Below are 16,220 nucleotides of genomic sequence, written 5' to 3'. Positions count from 1 at the left end.
AAAAAATGAACAGAAATGGGTATATAAAGAGATTAAAAAAAAAAAAAAGTGTAAAAAAAAAAAAAAAAAAATTTTTTTATATTATAATAATAATAATAATAATAATAATAAATTAAATAAACTGATAATAATAATAATAAGATAATATAATAATAATAATATATATAAAAAAAAGTACATTGTGACCGTTCTGGTACTACTGATAACTCGAAAGCCCCCTTGATTCAAATGGTATAGCGTAAAAAATTTTTTATTTTATTAACATTTTTAGTTTAAAATAAAAAAATTTGGGGTTTAGAATTTTTTTTCTTTTTTGTTCGAAAAAAAAAAAATATTCCACAGAAACAATCTAAAGAATCTATTGTTGTTATTATCCGTTATTCATAAAAATTTTTTTTCTTAAAAAAGTAAAATCATTTTGAATATATTAAAAAAAATTTTTTTTTATTTTATTTTTTAAAAAAGAAAAAAGAACCAGAACCAAACTTTTTTTTAAAAAAAGAAAAAAGCATGCGAATCAAACAAGAAACAATATGGAAGAAAAAATTGCAGATATTTTTTTTGACTTTATTTGGTAATTCGTTGGCATTTCCAGTTTCTTGTGTAAACAAATTAATAGATACAAGATGGTATCATTATTAAAGATCGAAAAATGGTTTCTTAAACAAAAAAAGAAGAAATATCTGATAAATTAGAATATTTAAAATATATTAAAATACATTTTTTTAATATTTCATTTATAATTTATAAATTTCAAATGTATTTTTTATTATTTACAATATTAAATATATTTTATCATAATTATATTATTATATATATTATAACATACACAAAAAAAAACTTCTAGATCTTTTTGAAACTAATTCTTTGTACATTAATTCTTAGTACATTAAAGGAATAATGTGAAAGAGAAGAAATAACTTTATCATTAATAGTTTTTTTACGCACAAACCACATTTCACAACAATTAATCGTATTATTAATTTACGTCTAATCGAATATTCTATTTTTGGTAGAATCATGGTAAAAAGGGTTGGCTTCGTTAAAAAAGATTTAGACTGCGGAAAAAAAAAATGATTACAATAATTACCGCAATGGCAGAGTCATTCTTACAGTTGATGAAATTAGGTTTTTTTTGACATCTAAAATAATCTTATAATCTAGAATATTGTCATACTTAAGTTAACTAACTTGATTAAAAATTTCTCTGAGTTTTAAATTCCAGAGTCAGAATATTTTCCTTATTTGGTAAAGACAATATGGATATCATATGATCTGTTTGATTATCTATCATCTCATACGTTTAAAAATAATTGTTTGATATTTATGTCCCTAATTAGTAATTTGGCAAAAAATTATATGAAATTTAATAATAAATCGCGATTTTCTGTTCGAAAAAAAAAGTCGGCGTCAAATCAACGTACCATATATTATTCCGTGAATATTTATAAATACGCCAATTTACCACTTTTCTTTTTCTTATCGATATATTTTGCATTTAAACCCTTCGTAACATAACGCGATTTAAAGTTTTTTTGTCGAATCATATTCACCACGGGTTTTTTAGGATGTAATTATGTATCACCCGATTATGTAAGTTCTTTAACTTTTTACCTGAGAGAATATGTAAATATGTTATATATATAATTAGTGATACTTCTTAAAGTTTGCTCCACAATCCTTCGGAAGTTACAATCAAATATCTATTTTCCGATTCTTTTGCAGAAAATTATTTACTGATAACACACACGCATATGAATATGAAAGAATTTGTAAATTTTAAATCGAAATGAAAGAAATAATTATGTATAACCTTGAGAAAAAGGAAATTATTAAATTTACCAAATTTATTCATTTGGAAAATCATTCTTGTGAGAGAAAAGGAGGGAAAATATTAAATTTACCAAATTTATCCATTTGGGAAAAAAAAAGTGGCTTTCCGTCGGATATTATCCGATTAAAACTAATGGTTGGATCTAACGCGTAAAAAATAAGTTGTGTTACTTATTTTTAAAGGAGTCTGAGTCTGTTAGTGGATTACCTCTTTTTTAATTATTAATTAATAATGTTACTGCTTATATATTTGTTTTTTTAATACATTATTTTTATGACTTGATCTTAATATACCTTAATTACCCGATATATTGTTGATATATAAGTATATTTATTGGAAGATTTTAGACTCCTAAAAATTTATACTAAATTAAATTTTAACTTGTTTAACTTATTAATTACCATGCAAAGCACTCATTACGATAATTTTTTTTTTTGAATTTATATATATTTATATATTTATTGAATTAATGAACAACTCAGTTAGAATTTATAAATAGTCCTTCCAAGATAAATGTATCTAGATTTGGTAATTTTATCTCCCATCCTAATGCCGTAAAACGTTAGATAACACTAAAAATAAATTGGTATAAAAAAGAGCCACATAAAAAAGGATCAATTTGCCAATTTTTAAATTTTAAAATTTTTACACTTTCCCTTCTTTTCTTAACATCCCTTTTGATAAAAATATGGTATTAAAAGCAAGAGCTATCTTTGATTGTGCTGCGGACGATGATCAAGAATTGTCTTTTAAAGAGAATGCGATTATTGTGGATAGTAAGTTCATTATAATGATTTTTTTACTTTATTTATATATTATTCAACTTAAATTTTTATTACAGTTGTTGAATCGACTGACAAAGGCTGGTTTGAAGGTACTTTAGAAGGTTCAAAAATTCGTGGTTTATTCCCTGATAATTATGTCGAATTTTTTGAAGTGGAAGAGGTATGTAATTGATACTAACTTTATTTACTGTTTTAATTTTTAAGTGATCATAATTTGTGAATGGAAATTCTTTATAGAAACAATTAAAACCTCCTCCAAAACTTCCTCCACGAAAATTATCTAACGATACTAATGGTGTTATTGAAAATAGTACACCCTCATTTAATAAAAAATCCTCAGATGATCCTGTCAACAATTCTGGTATATACATACATATTGTACATACATATAATAATACATACATACGTACTTTACATAATTCCTTTAAATTTTTCTTTATTTCTTACCATTTTTTTTTTTATTATTATAATTATTATTTTTTTAGGTATAACTGAGACACTTCCTGAACCAAAAAAACTTTCGGCTGCTAAATTTGCTATCTTTGAACAGTCAAATAATAATAATAATAATAATTTAAAACCTCAAAAAGCGCCCCCGATAATAAAACCAAAACCAAAAATTTATCCTGCAAACACTGAAACATCAACAAGATCTGTCGGATCCAATTTGGTTGAGCAAGAACATGAAGTGTCAACTCCATCAATTTCTGTTGTTAAAATGAAATCGATGTTGGAACGAAATGCTAAAGAACCTAAAGAATCTAAAGAATCAACTCCTTTACCATCACAAAACTCAATAAAACCAATAACTCCATTAAAACCCACGAATATTCTTCCAATTGCTCCCAAACCAGGAAAATTGGCTCCACTTTTACCTTCTAGGCCTTTAAGTACGAATTTTGAAGCAACGGATAAGAAACCTCCTTTACCACCAAGAAGGCAATCAAATGTACCTTCAATTTCAAGTGTGAATTCAAATAACGATGCGCCTCCACCAACTCCTCCTAGACCGTCATCAAATAATGTAAGTGAATTATAATCCACCTTATTTATAAATTCTTGTTGGGTTATGACTGTTCTTTTTTATCATATAACACCATTTTGATCAGAGCTTTTTTTTTTTACAGTCAAATTCTTATTTGACTAAGGCTACTACAAAAGCAAGGTCGGATGTTCAAGATGTTGCTGGTGAAACAGCTAAACAAGGTGTATCAGTTGGTATTGCTCAACTGAAAGGTAAATTGAGATTATAATATATTAATATTTTCAATGAAGTCAATATTAAATTTTTTTTTATTTCAAATTATGAAGATGACTTGAATCGTTCTAAATATGGTAATAAAAAGATTCCTGGTCAAAATGCACTGTTTAACAAAGTTGAAAAGGAGGCTCAAAATATTGCTAACGATCAAGCAAAAAAGAAAGTTGGTGAAACTTTTGACAAGAATATGAATGAAATTCAAAACAAATCAACATCGAAACCGCTAGCACCATCTCGAAGTAATAACATTATAAATGATCAAATATCTCCTAAAGCGCGGCCACCTTTGCCTACAAGAAATAATGATATTAAAATTCCTCGTAGACCTACATCACATAATAACCCTTTCGGTGGTAAGAAGTTTTTACTAACAATGAAATAATTTTTTTCGAATATATAAAAAATTAATATGTTTATTACTGTACTGTTGGTATAGAAAATGATTTATCCAAAGGTATTCCGTCCGACGTAAAAAAACGATATGAAATTATATATAATGCAAATAAAGATGATGATGGTTATATTGATGGTAACTTTTTTATAATATTATATTAATTAGTAATTTCGTAAAATATCATTGAGAAATTTATTTTATTAAAAAACACATTAGGTGCCGTTGTCAAAGAAATTTATTTAAGAAGTCGTTTAGATAACAAGACACTATTTAAAATATGGTAATGATTATTAATTGTTTTTCCTGCTTTGGTTATTTCTTTTAATTAAATTTTAAATTTTATTACAGGAATCTTCTTGACGATGATGAGGATGGTCGATTGTCAAGGAATGAATTTTGTGTAGGAATGTTTTTAATTGATGAGCGATTAAAAGGTCATCCTGTTCCCAATAAATTACCTCATGAACTATTAAATAATTAAATTTTTAGAGTGGTGGGAAATTTTAGAATTAAATTATTCATTGGGTAAAAATATCAATTGTAATTTTTGTAAAATATTGTAAATTTGAGATACAATCAGTACTCGCGGATATCGGATATTTAATAAACAAAATATTCTATATAATACTAAAAGTATATATTATAAATAATTAATTTGTTTACAATATTGGTACAACAATTATTAAATTTTGGCCTGGGGATAAGTCAAATTAATTGATTTCTTAATATATTCTTTATCATGGTGACTGATATATATATATATATGGCATAATGTGATTAGTTCATTATCGTTATTATAAACCATTATGTAAGTTTTAATGATACAAAATAAGTAAACAATGAACTTAATTGATTCAAAATCATTTTAACTGAACTGTAGTAAAAATAATTATATAATAAAAACTAGGGATGTTAACGGTTCGGTCCATCCGGTTTTCGGTCCAAAAACTGGTGGTTTGAGTACAAAACCGAACCGTTATAGGTTTAGAACCAGAGTTTGAACCGAAGTTTGGACTGAAGTTTAGACCGAAGTTTAGACCGGATATTTATAGTATTTTATACAAAATTGTGTAATGCAGATCATGAATTTAAATATATCGTATATCGTCAAAAAATTTTTTATTATAAGAAAAAAAATTACCAACAAAATTTCACATAATGTAAAAAAAAAGGAAAAAAAAAGACATATTGCAAGTATTGATTCAATTTTCCATTCTTTCTTTTTCTGATATCCAATTTTTCATGCATATAATTGCCCTTGCCGTTTCAGGATCTAACCTATTTCTAGTTTTTGAAATAGTTAATCCCGAAATTGAAAATGCCCTTTCTGATGGAACCGACGTTGCTTGGATTGTTAAATAATCCTTAGCTATTTGAGATAGTACTGGGTAATCCTTTTCATAAGTTTTCCACCAAATTAAAGAACCTGTATTACTATCTACTGGAGAATTTAAGTATCGATCTAATTCATCATGCGATACTTCTTGACGAATATTATTTGGATTAAGTAAATTAAGAAAATAATCACGAGATGATCGTGCTGGTGCTGATGGTATGGTTTGATTATTTAAGGGTAAATATGACAAATATAATTCTTGTAATTTACTAATAATTTCAGTTATATCATTATGACTAAATAATGTGGTTTTGTAGCGTGGATCTAATATTGAAGAAGTAATGGAAGATTGATTCAAATATTTGTCCCAATAGGCTTTCAATTTATTACAAATTGCTGATGCTATTGCCTTTTGTGTATGGTGATTTCCTCTTTGATAATGATCCAATTTTTTAAACATTCCATTAAAAACCAATCTTATATCACCTTGTGTAGGATTTTTTGATGATGATAATAAATTGGTTGCTTCATACATAGGTTCTAATACCTTTGCTAATTCCTGTAAAAAAAAAATAATAATTAATAAATATATAATTATAAAATAAAATAAATAATAATTTATAAAATAAAAAATACCTTAATATGTCGCCATTCAGATATTGTTGGAAATAAATCTCCAAGTTCTTCAACATTTGTTGTTGCAAGTAATTCTGAAACACCCTGCATTAAGATTTGTCTATTAATCATAAAATATGTGGAATTCCAGCGAATGTCTATATCTAAAATTGGTTTAAGAAATTTAACTTTTTTAAGGGTACAAATTTCTGATAATTTATCCAAAAATAATGGTGAATTCTTGATTTTAACAACAAATTGACGAAGTTTTTTGATTTCATTTCCAACATGACTCATTCCTGCTTTTACTGCTAAATTTATAATATGTGCAGCACATCTGTAATGAGTAAAAGCCATATTATTAAACTCCTGATCTAATTCAGTTGCTAGTTGATTACCACATGCTATCATGTTGCTTCCATTGTCTGTAGTTAATGCAAGAATATTATTACTGATACTAAACTCTTCAAGAATTTGTAAAAGCTTGCTAGTAATTAACCCAGCTGTATGAGAACCATTTACAGGAATTAAATCAAGTAAGAGATTTTTTAATTCCCAATTGTTGTTAATATAATGCATTATTACTCCAAGATAACAATCTTTTGAGATTTCTGAAGTCCAAATATCAGTAGTAAGAGAGATTTTTGAGTTAATTTGTGAGACTTCATTAATTAACACATTTTTTCTCATTTTATAATTTTCTATGAATTTTTCCTTTGGAAGGTTTGTCATGCAAGCGTAAAATATAGTGGGGATTCAATTTATTAATTAATAATTTGAATTCAGGATTTTCAACAATGGTAAAAGGTTGCAAATCAGTTGCAACAAAATCAACCAAAGAATCTGCGATAGGTTTAGATTTTGATGGAGAGTAAGGTTTAAAACGTAAAGTAGTTTGGCGGGTTTCAGGTTTTTTATAATGTGATGGATGTTTTTTAGTTAAATGACGTCGAAGTGTAGATGTTGGATTACCAGGTGAATAAAGTTTTGCACACAAAATACACTTATAGTTTGTAATTAACCAACTTTCCTCATCTTGAATTTTTTGAAAAAACTCCCAAACATCTGCCGACAATTTCTTATTTATAATTCTTTCGTCATCGAATCTTGAAGAATCATCTGATAAATTATTATCGTCGTTTTCAAAAACTCCGACATAGTTGTAATAATGCAAGGTGATATAAAAAAATGTAAGAATGTAAAATCCGTTATTCTTTTATTGTAAAAAGTTACGCGTGCAGATACACGTAACCGTTAATCGAACCGATCTAAAACCGGTTCACTAAACCTGGGGTTTATCGGTTCGGTCTCGGTTTGGTTTGACGTTTGAACTGAACTGAAACCGGTCCTATGATCAAACTGCGGTTCGAACCATCCAATCATAAACTGTTAACATCCCTAATAAAAACCCCAAAATATAATTATTATACTGTAATTAAAAAGAGGGTTTTTTATATAATGATTATATAGAAAAATTTTATAAAATACAACTATATAAAAAACTGATTCATTAAATATATTTAAAGAATATTCTAATAACTATATAGTAGTTATTTTTATTCTATTTTATAAGCATTATTTAAACTTCATTTATATCTGAAATTATAAAGTAAATAAATAAAAAAATTTTAAAAATCCTGAAAATATTGTTATTAAAAGTAAGTATATTTGATCTAATCCAGTTATATAAATATGAAAATAAGTGTATAATAAAGCATTATATAAAGGTTGTGACATATATTAGCTAATATTGCTTTAATAATAATATTTACCTTACCCCTAAATAAGATATTTTAATCATATGCATAATAATTACTTTCCTTTTTAGGTATTATTAAATATTAAATAGTAAATTTTTTTTTCATCTTTTTTTTTTATTTTTTTATTTAATCTTTTCATTAAACTGCAGTACGTCTGTTTTTAATACTTTAACAAAATTCTTTCTCTCAAACAAAATATTCAAAATAGCAATACTTCCACTGACTAAACAAAAAATTTGTAAAACAAGATTTGATCAATTAAGAAATTTAATGTTTGTTTATAGACGTTTTTTTAATCCTAATAATGATGTAGCTTTCAGAAAGATTTTTGCTATAGAACAAAATAAACCACTTTTATTAAGTTTTTTAAACTCAATATTAAGACGAAAAGGTAATAATATAATTGAAGAAGTTAAATTATTACCTCAAAATTCTACAAAATCTATTTTAAATGTTTCTTGCTATGATAAAAGTGGATATAGATATATTGTTGAAATGCAAAACAAAAGATTCAGCATATTTATTCAGAGGTTGGAGCATTATATTTCACATAGTACTTATTCTAATCAACTTCAAAATGTAGATTATTTAGAACTAAAACCAAAAATTCTATTAACTATTTTAAATCATAAAATTTTTCCTAAAGAAATTAAATATATTAGCTATTATTCCAATTGTGAAGAGAAAACAAATAAATGTTTTTTACCAAATATTTCATATGCATTTATTGAACTTCCAAAATTTGATAAATGTAATAAACAACTTAAAACTCCTGAGGATTATTGGATATATTTATTAAAAGAAGCTGGCAATAAAAATGAACTTCCAAAAAATGCACCTAATGAAATTCAAGCAGCTTATAAAATTCTAGAAATATATAATTGGAATTTAGCAGATGTTAAAAATTATGAAAATACTATGATGGCAATTTTAGATCGTAATGATGAAATTATAACTGCTATAGAAGAAGGTAGAGAAGAAGGTAAAAAAGAAGTTAGAGAAATAATTGAATACCAACTTTTAAAAAAAGGATGGTCTTCTCAGAATATTTCAGATTTTTATACAAATTTATTAGTTAAGAAATCAAATAATTAATGAAAAAATAGGATATATAGTAAATTAATATAGTACAATATAATGTAATTAGTAATAATATAAAAGTATAATTAGTATAATTATAATCAACCTATTATATTTAATAGTTATAATATTTTATTTTAATTTTTTAAATGTAATAATTGATTATATTTTCCAATTATATTGCAAATAAAACAATTATAATAAGAAAATTACTATGTATAACTGGTGGTGATTTTCACTGGTGGCTGGTTCATGTAATTTGTGTATATACTGATCGTGTAACTAATTTGATTATTAATTAGAAATCAGGACAATTAGACTTTTTTTTCTTCTTACGGTAAATGAAAGGACCTTAACAAAACAACATTTCTCTCTAAAGGTAGGTTATATTTCCAAGAAAGTTAACCATTATTTTTATGTTTCAAATGTTAATATTAGGATTTTTTTTTTTAGATATAGACGAAATTCAACATTATTTAATGGAGCCACTCATTTCTCACATTAATAAAGTTAACGAAAACTCAGAGAAACAAATATTGTCTGCTGAAAATGATGAGCTAGCGAATGATGATGACAATATATATTCTGATTCATCAGACCCATCAGAATTTCGTGTTAGTGATTCTTTTAATGATTGGAATATGGTTCAAGATAGAGTTAACATGTATGTAAAACACCATAGTTTTGTTGTAAGTAAATATCGTTTAGACCTTAATACTATTGATAAATCTATAGTTCAGCGTCGTATTTTTAAATATTGGAAATTTGGTGTTAATAAACCAAAAAAGGTGGAAAATATTAGTTTACATCATGATAGTACTTCTGGTAAAATGGGCTGCCCATGACATGTTAGCTTTTATCGTGGAAAGCAAACAGGAGAAATACGTCTTACTAAGTTTGTTAACATTCATAATCATCAATGTGATACCAAAACTATAGAATTAGCACTAAGGAATTTCCGTCTTTCACAATCAATTTTAGATAAAATTGAACACTATACACTTAATGGTCAATTAATAGCTGATCAACAATATGATCTCCTTCTTAAAGAATTTTCTCAACATCGTATTTGTAATAAAAATTTATATAATGCTATTAACAAATTTCGAGGTGTACAAACTCATGATGAGTTCGATGCATCTACATTATTTTCATATCTTTTAAGACAGCATGATAATGATCCCAATTTTGTGGTCATTTCACGTTTAGAAAGTCAGTCTAATGAACTTACAGGTCTCTTTTGGATAACCAATCAACAACATAATAAACTCTGGCTACAATTTCATGATGTAGTTATTCATGACAACACAGCTAAAACCAATTATTATGAAATGGCTCTTAGTTTATTTGTTGGTGTTGATCGTGATTTTAAAACAAGAATTCTTCTCGACTTTAACTAAATATGAAACTCATCTGATTATATCTGAATCTTACGATGCACACTTGAAGTAACACAAACTCAACCTATAGTATTATATACAAATGGAGATCTAGCAATGATTGCAGCTGTTCAAATAGTATATCCACAAACCCAACATCTATTATGTATTTATCATATTATGGAGATGTAAAAAAGAAAGCCAGATGTAAGCTTCATGGTGATATGGTCAAAAATTTTATTGGAGATTTTTATCATATGAGAAATAGTTACACTCAAACTCAATTTGATTTGAGATTTAATGATATACTTTCAAAATATGAACCATATCGTTCTTATCTTGAAAATAAACTTTACCCTAGTCGTAATTCTTGGGCTAGATATTCCATTGCAAAAGTATTTACAGCAGGGGCGAAGTCAACACAACGTGTTGAATCTATTAATGGTGTACTGAAAAAACATTTAGATCGTGGTACTTTACTAAAGGATTTAGTAAAAGTAGTTGAAAGTGAATTGAAAAAAGAATTACAATATATCCGAATTAAAGACTATTATGGTTTAAACCCATCAGTAGGACTTCCTTCAACTTTTAATACGATATTTAAAGAAATTGATAATATTTTACAAGCTCATTTATCACTTATTCCATTGTCTCTTCAACGTACACAGATGAAATAGTTTTTATTATACCAAACTCTAATAGAAATTAATCAAGTAAGTTATTTTTTATGTGTTAATTTTGCATCGATAAGGGAGTTAAAAATTAGGATTAGGGTTAGTTAGAGTTAGGGTTAGTTAGGTTAAGGTTAGTTGGTTAAAGTTAGTTAGTTAGGGTTAATTAGTTAGGGTTGGTTTATTAGGGTTTGTTTATTAGAGTTTAGGATTAGAAATTGGATTAGAGTTACGAAAAAATCTCATTGTATTTTTTTAATCTTCTATGCAGGTCACAGAATCTAATTCAACATTTGGTGATATAATTGAGCATGAATATGATTTGCCACAAATTCGATTACATGAGCTTATATTAGAGATTTCTTATATTGCTACTACTTCTTCATCACCTACTACACCACATTATCTTGTTATTCTTAAGGATTCATCATTAATTTGTACTTGTATGAGTAAGGTTGCTTGCTGAAACCTAGAGGTTTAGGCAAGATGGCGTTTCACCGAAAAGCGAAATTCTGCCAAAACTATATTAAAGTTATATTAAAAAACTGGCAAAACTTTGGAGAAAGACGAAACTGTTGAAACTTATTATAAATGCCGAAACTGCCGAAACTCTGCCGAAACTATAATAAAGCTATAGTAAAATTTTGACGAAACTAATCATAAGATTTTGAAGAGGTTTAGACAAGCAACCTTATGCATGAGTATTATAAATAAAGGTATACTATGTAAGCATTAGTATCGCGTTCTTATTTAGTCAAACAAGGCAGTATTTCACATTATATTTATTAATAATTGCTAGTTTGAAGTAATTTCATCTGATACAAATGTTGTGATTACTCAGAAAATGAAAACTAGTGCAAATATTTCTTTGCAATATATTGAACAAATCAGACCTACTAATGTTATTATACCAGCTATTAGAGAAAAAGTTAATAAAAAGGTTCAATTTGGTACTGCAATGTCATTAGCAAAAACAAGTGTACAAATCGCAGTATCAGAAGGTGCTATAACAGAATTTATACATGTTGCCAAAATATTTTGGCTATTTTGCTAATGATGCTGGGCGAAATTGTTTTTTATAATCCAAAATATTTCGGATTTTTATCTAAAATCCTAAACTTATTCCAAATCCAAAACCCTTTCCGAAATCTGATTTAATATCCGAAATGACGAAATATAATAATTATGTTAAACTAACTAAATTAGTCATTTACTTTATTTTTATATACCAATCATTTATTTTATTAATGTATTACAATTTGCAATATCGATATAAAACTATTTTATTAAAATACACAATTTGAAAGTGGTAAAAAAATTATCTATTTAGTAGTTACAAAGTATTTCCAATTAAATCGTCATCTAACAAATGTTATTGAACTAGTTCTTCAACATCATAATCACTTTCTGTTTCATTTTCACTATTATTATTAGCACTATCATTTAAATTCTCACTATCAACGTCACTACCAACATCGCTATCACTATCACTTTCAACATCACTATCATCTGAATTTTTATCATTGTTATTTAACCCTTTTACTGTATCTTTCAAATCAAAATAATTCTCAATAATTAAAACCCGAACTTCATGATTAGGAATTTCTAAAGTAGGTGATCTTATCCTATTATCAACCTCGTCATCCTCTTCTTCAAATTGTAAAAATGTTGAATTATTAATCATTTCGTATAATTCTTCATTTGTATATTGTTGACTAGTAGAAGTAAGCTCATTTTTCATATTAGACAAATAATATGAACGAATTTTTGCCATTGACTCAATTGTTGAAAGATCCAAACGTTGCCTTCTCTTGCCATATAATCAACCAAAAGTAGAAAAAATCCTCTCGCATCTTGCAATATGTGGAGTAATAGAAAATATCATTATTGCTAAATCTTTAAGATAATCATATTTGTTTTTGATTGAATACCACCTTATTGGTGTTTCAAGACTGTTATCAAAATCTTGATTATACGGACTACGTCTCAACTCATAATTGCAGATTTGTGCTAAAAGATGGTTACATGACTTTTTATCACCACCATTATTTCGCCAAATTTGACCTGCAGTAGTGGTTATAATTTTCCAATATTCTGTTTTTAATCCTTGTCCTATTAGAAAAAAATTAATAAATAATTTGTTAGTAATTTAATTAATGAAAATTCGTTTAGTACTTCAGTTGAAAATAATAAATTTACTAACCTTGATAATTAGGATGTAAAAAATACAATAAGATATATATATTTGGATCAAACTTATCCCAATATTTATTAAATGACTCGATACAATGTTGATGAAATCCTACCATTCCTTGAGATGGTAATTTTTTAATAGCATTCGCTAGTAAAATCAATTGAATAAAACAATCGGCAAGATTTGTACTTGCACTTTCAAGTAAGGTGATTGCGGTTTTAATGAGCTTTAGGACTTTGGTTAACTTGTTAACATTCACAAAAAATTCTGAGCTTTTAATACTTTTTTTAACTGATTTATTTGTAATCTCATCAGGATTATTCATCAATACCTGTAAATATAATATTTATTAATTATTTTTAAATTTAAGCAATTATAATTGATAAAGTTGAAAATAAATAGACTTACATGTTCTAATGCAATTCGTAAACGTGAAACTGAATTTGCAGCTTCATACATAGATGTCCACCTTGTTTCAGAATAAGTTTTAAGACCTCCACCTTCAATTTGTAACGTAGTAGCAGCATCAGCCAATAATTTTCCTACTATATGAGACCGTTTAAAGAATGATATAATTCGATTGCAACTTTTAATTGTTTGTTTAGCCATATCATGCCCTAAAAAATTAATAAATACTTGGTATAAGAATTAATTAAATAAAAATCATAATATATTAATATTCTTAAAGCATACCCATTATTTGTTTAGTTATTAAATTTATAAAATGTGCGATATATCGAAGATCAATAATATTGGAAAATTGGCTTGTAACTATTTCTCGTGCTTTAACACAATTTGCAGCATTATCAGTAACTAATGCAATTATTTTTTTGGAACCAATTTTTCCAATAATATTAGTAATCTCGCTTGGTAGAAACTCTTCCGTATGATGATCACTTGAATAATCATTAAGGGAGTAAAGATATTGTTCACGATCAGGTGTTAAAATTATGTAATTATAAATGGAAGCACCACTCAGACTAGTCCATCCATCAATCGCTTTATAGAGTTAAAGAATTAAATGAATAATTAATAAATTATAAATTATTAAAACAATAAAAATATATTTAAAAAATAAGCTTACCAAGCGTTAGATTCTCAGAATCTTCGATAATTTTCTTAACCTTTTTATTAATTCTTGCCGTTTCTTGATTTAAAAATCTACCACTAAGCAATTCCTGGTCTCATTTCATGAAGAAATTCAATAAAAAATGGGGTTTCAATAATTGAAAATGATATCCTACAACACGTAAATGTGCACACAAGAGCCCGAGTGATGGAAGCTTCTTTTTGAGGAATTATTTTGGCAGACTCGAACCAATCAGTTAACTCTCGTTGTTCCACCTGAATTTTTCTTTTTTTATTATTTTCTGGTGAAGGAATAGAGGCATCTTCACTTCCAAAATCTCGTGAAGAAACTACACCCAAATAAAATGCATAGACTAATTCTGGATACTCTTTGCAGTTATTAGTTAAATGTTCTTCTAATTGTTGTGGTGACCACGAGCCCAAAAAGTTTTACAATAATTACATTTAGCTGAAAAATGACCGGCAGACTTGATAGGTTTTTTTTCAAAATGCTTCCACACTTCATTCTGAGGATGACCACTGGGCTTTTTTTCTTTTTGCTGAGAGTTCATTTTAATTTTTATTACAATAACGCGAAAATACAAAAAATTAAAATAGGAGTACTAAGGTTGCTTGCCGAAACCTAGGGGTTTAGACAAGATAGCGTTTCGCTGAAAAGCAAAATTCTGCCGAAACTATATTAAAGTTATATTAAAAAACTGGCAAAACTTTGGAGAAAGGCGAAACTGCCAAAACTTATTATAAATGCCGAAACTGCTGAAACTCTGCTGAAACTATAATAAATCTATAGTAAAATTTTGATGAAACTAATCGTAGGATTTTGAAGAGGTTTAGACAAGCAACTTTAGGGAGTACACAAATAATGCGACAATGGCGACATTACCAATATATAGCTGACGAAATTTAGGGGGGGAATTGTGTTAAAATACTTAAATGAATAAAATGATCGTGTTAAAGTGATTACTAATTTATCATTACATAACTATTGACAAGGTAAACGAACTTAGGACAGGAGGTTTTTTTTATTTTTCTTCGTGTAACTGCTATATAATCGATCAAATTAGATCTAACATCTAAAGATCTTCATTGTACCTATATTATTAATTTCGTCATATGACGAAATATTCAGAATTTTGAAATTTAAAATGGAATGCCAAATATATTTCGGTTTCGTCACATGATGAAATATTTTGATTTCGCCCACATGACAAACTCTTCAAAGCAAAATCATCTGATTTCATAGATCTGGCTGAAATTAGGCTTCAAATAGGTTAATCCTATTCAAGAACCTATGAAAGAACTTTTGAGGAATTTTGACCAACTTACATAATTTCGGCAGGGCTCCGGAATTTCGAACAACCTATATTTAATATATGGCCAAAACTTTAAAGTCCGATTCGAAATTATTACAGATTACCGAAATTTTCTGAAGTCTGCTAAAAGTTGCTGCAAATCTGGCCCAAATTATTTGAGGTTTAAAAAAATTTATTGATATTTGATATATCTACAAGTAGCTATATCTTGGAGCCGAAATGCGGCCAAAATTGAAAAAAAGTTTCGGCAACATGTATAACAGAATTTATTGGGATGCTTATACAATTCAATATAAAATATCAGTATAGTACTGGATTTGGTATAGAAGAAACTCAAAATTTATCTATAGAAACTCAATCAAATAGCTGGATACCTTTGGCCAATTTGGATACCAATAACAATTACAATATTTCTAATCCAGAATATCATAGACTGAAAGGAAAACCTCCAAAAAGGTATAAATCATCAATAGAAGAAAATTCTACTAAAAATGCTTTGTCTAAAAAGT

At 26.9% G+C, this 16,220-nt stretch overlaps 2 protein-coding genes across 2 annotated transcripts; both read left to right on the top strand.

Annotated features, from left to right (window-relative positions):
- Positions 1 to 2,522: 2,522 nt before the first annotated feature.
- On the top strand, positions 2,523 to 4,903 carry OCT59_018362 (uncharacterized protein; the record flags this gene model as incomplete). The annotated part of the gene is made up of 9 exons (XM_025317350.2): positions 2,523 to 2,610; positions 2,676 to 2,779; positions 2,857 to 2,980; positions 3,105 to 3,643; positions 3,747 to 3,855; positions 3,931 to 4,233; positions 4,317 to 4,409; positions 4,491 to 4,554; positions 4,623 to 4,903. 9 exons carry the CDS (start codon positions 2,523 to 2,525, stop codon positions 4,753 to 4,755), a joined length of 1,557 nt encoding a protein of 518 aa, XP_025178464.2. The 3' UTR covers positions 4,756 to 4,903.
- Positions 4,904 to 8,255: 3,352 nt separating this feature from the next.
- Positions 8,256 to 9,080, top strand: OCT59_018361 (uncharacterized protein; the record flags this gene model as incomplete). The annotated part of the gene is made up of 1 exon (XM_025310815.1): positions 8,256 to 9,080. One exon carries the CDS (start codon positions 8,256 to 8,258, stop codon positions 9,078 to 9,080), a length of 825 nt encoding a protein of 274 aa, XP_025178462.1.
- Between the last annotated feature and the right edge of the window lie 7,140 nt (positions 9,081 to 16,220).

Source organism: Rhizophagus irregularis, chromosome 27 (assembly GCF_026210795.1).
Source record: "Rhizophagus irregularis chromosome 27, complete sequence".
Lineage (NCBI taxonomy): Eukaryota > Fungi > Glomeromycota > Glomeromycetes > Glomerales > Glomeraceae > Rhizophagus > Rhizophagus irregularis.
The sequence above is the reverse complement of the archived record's forward strand: the minus strand, read 5'-3'. Positions and strand labels throughout refer to the sequence as shown.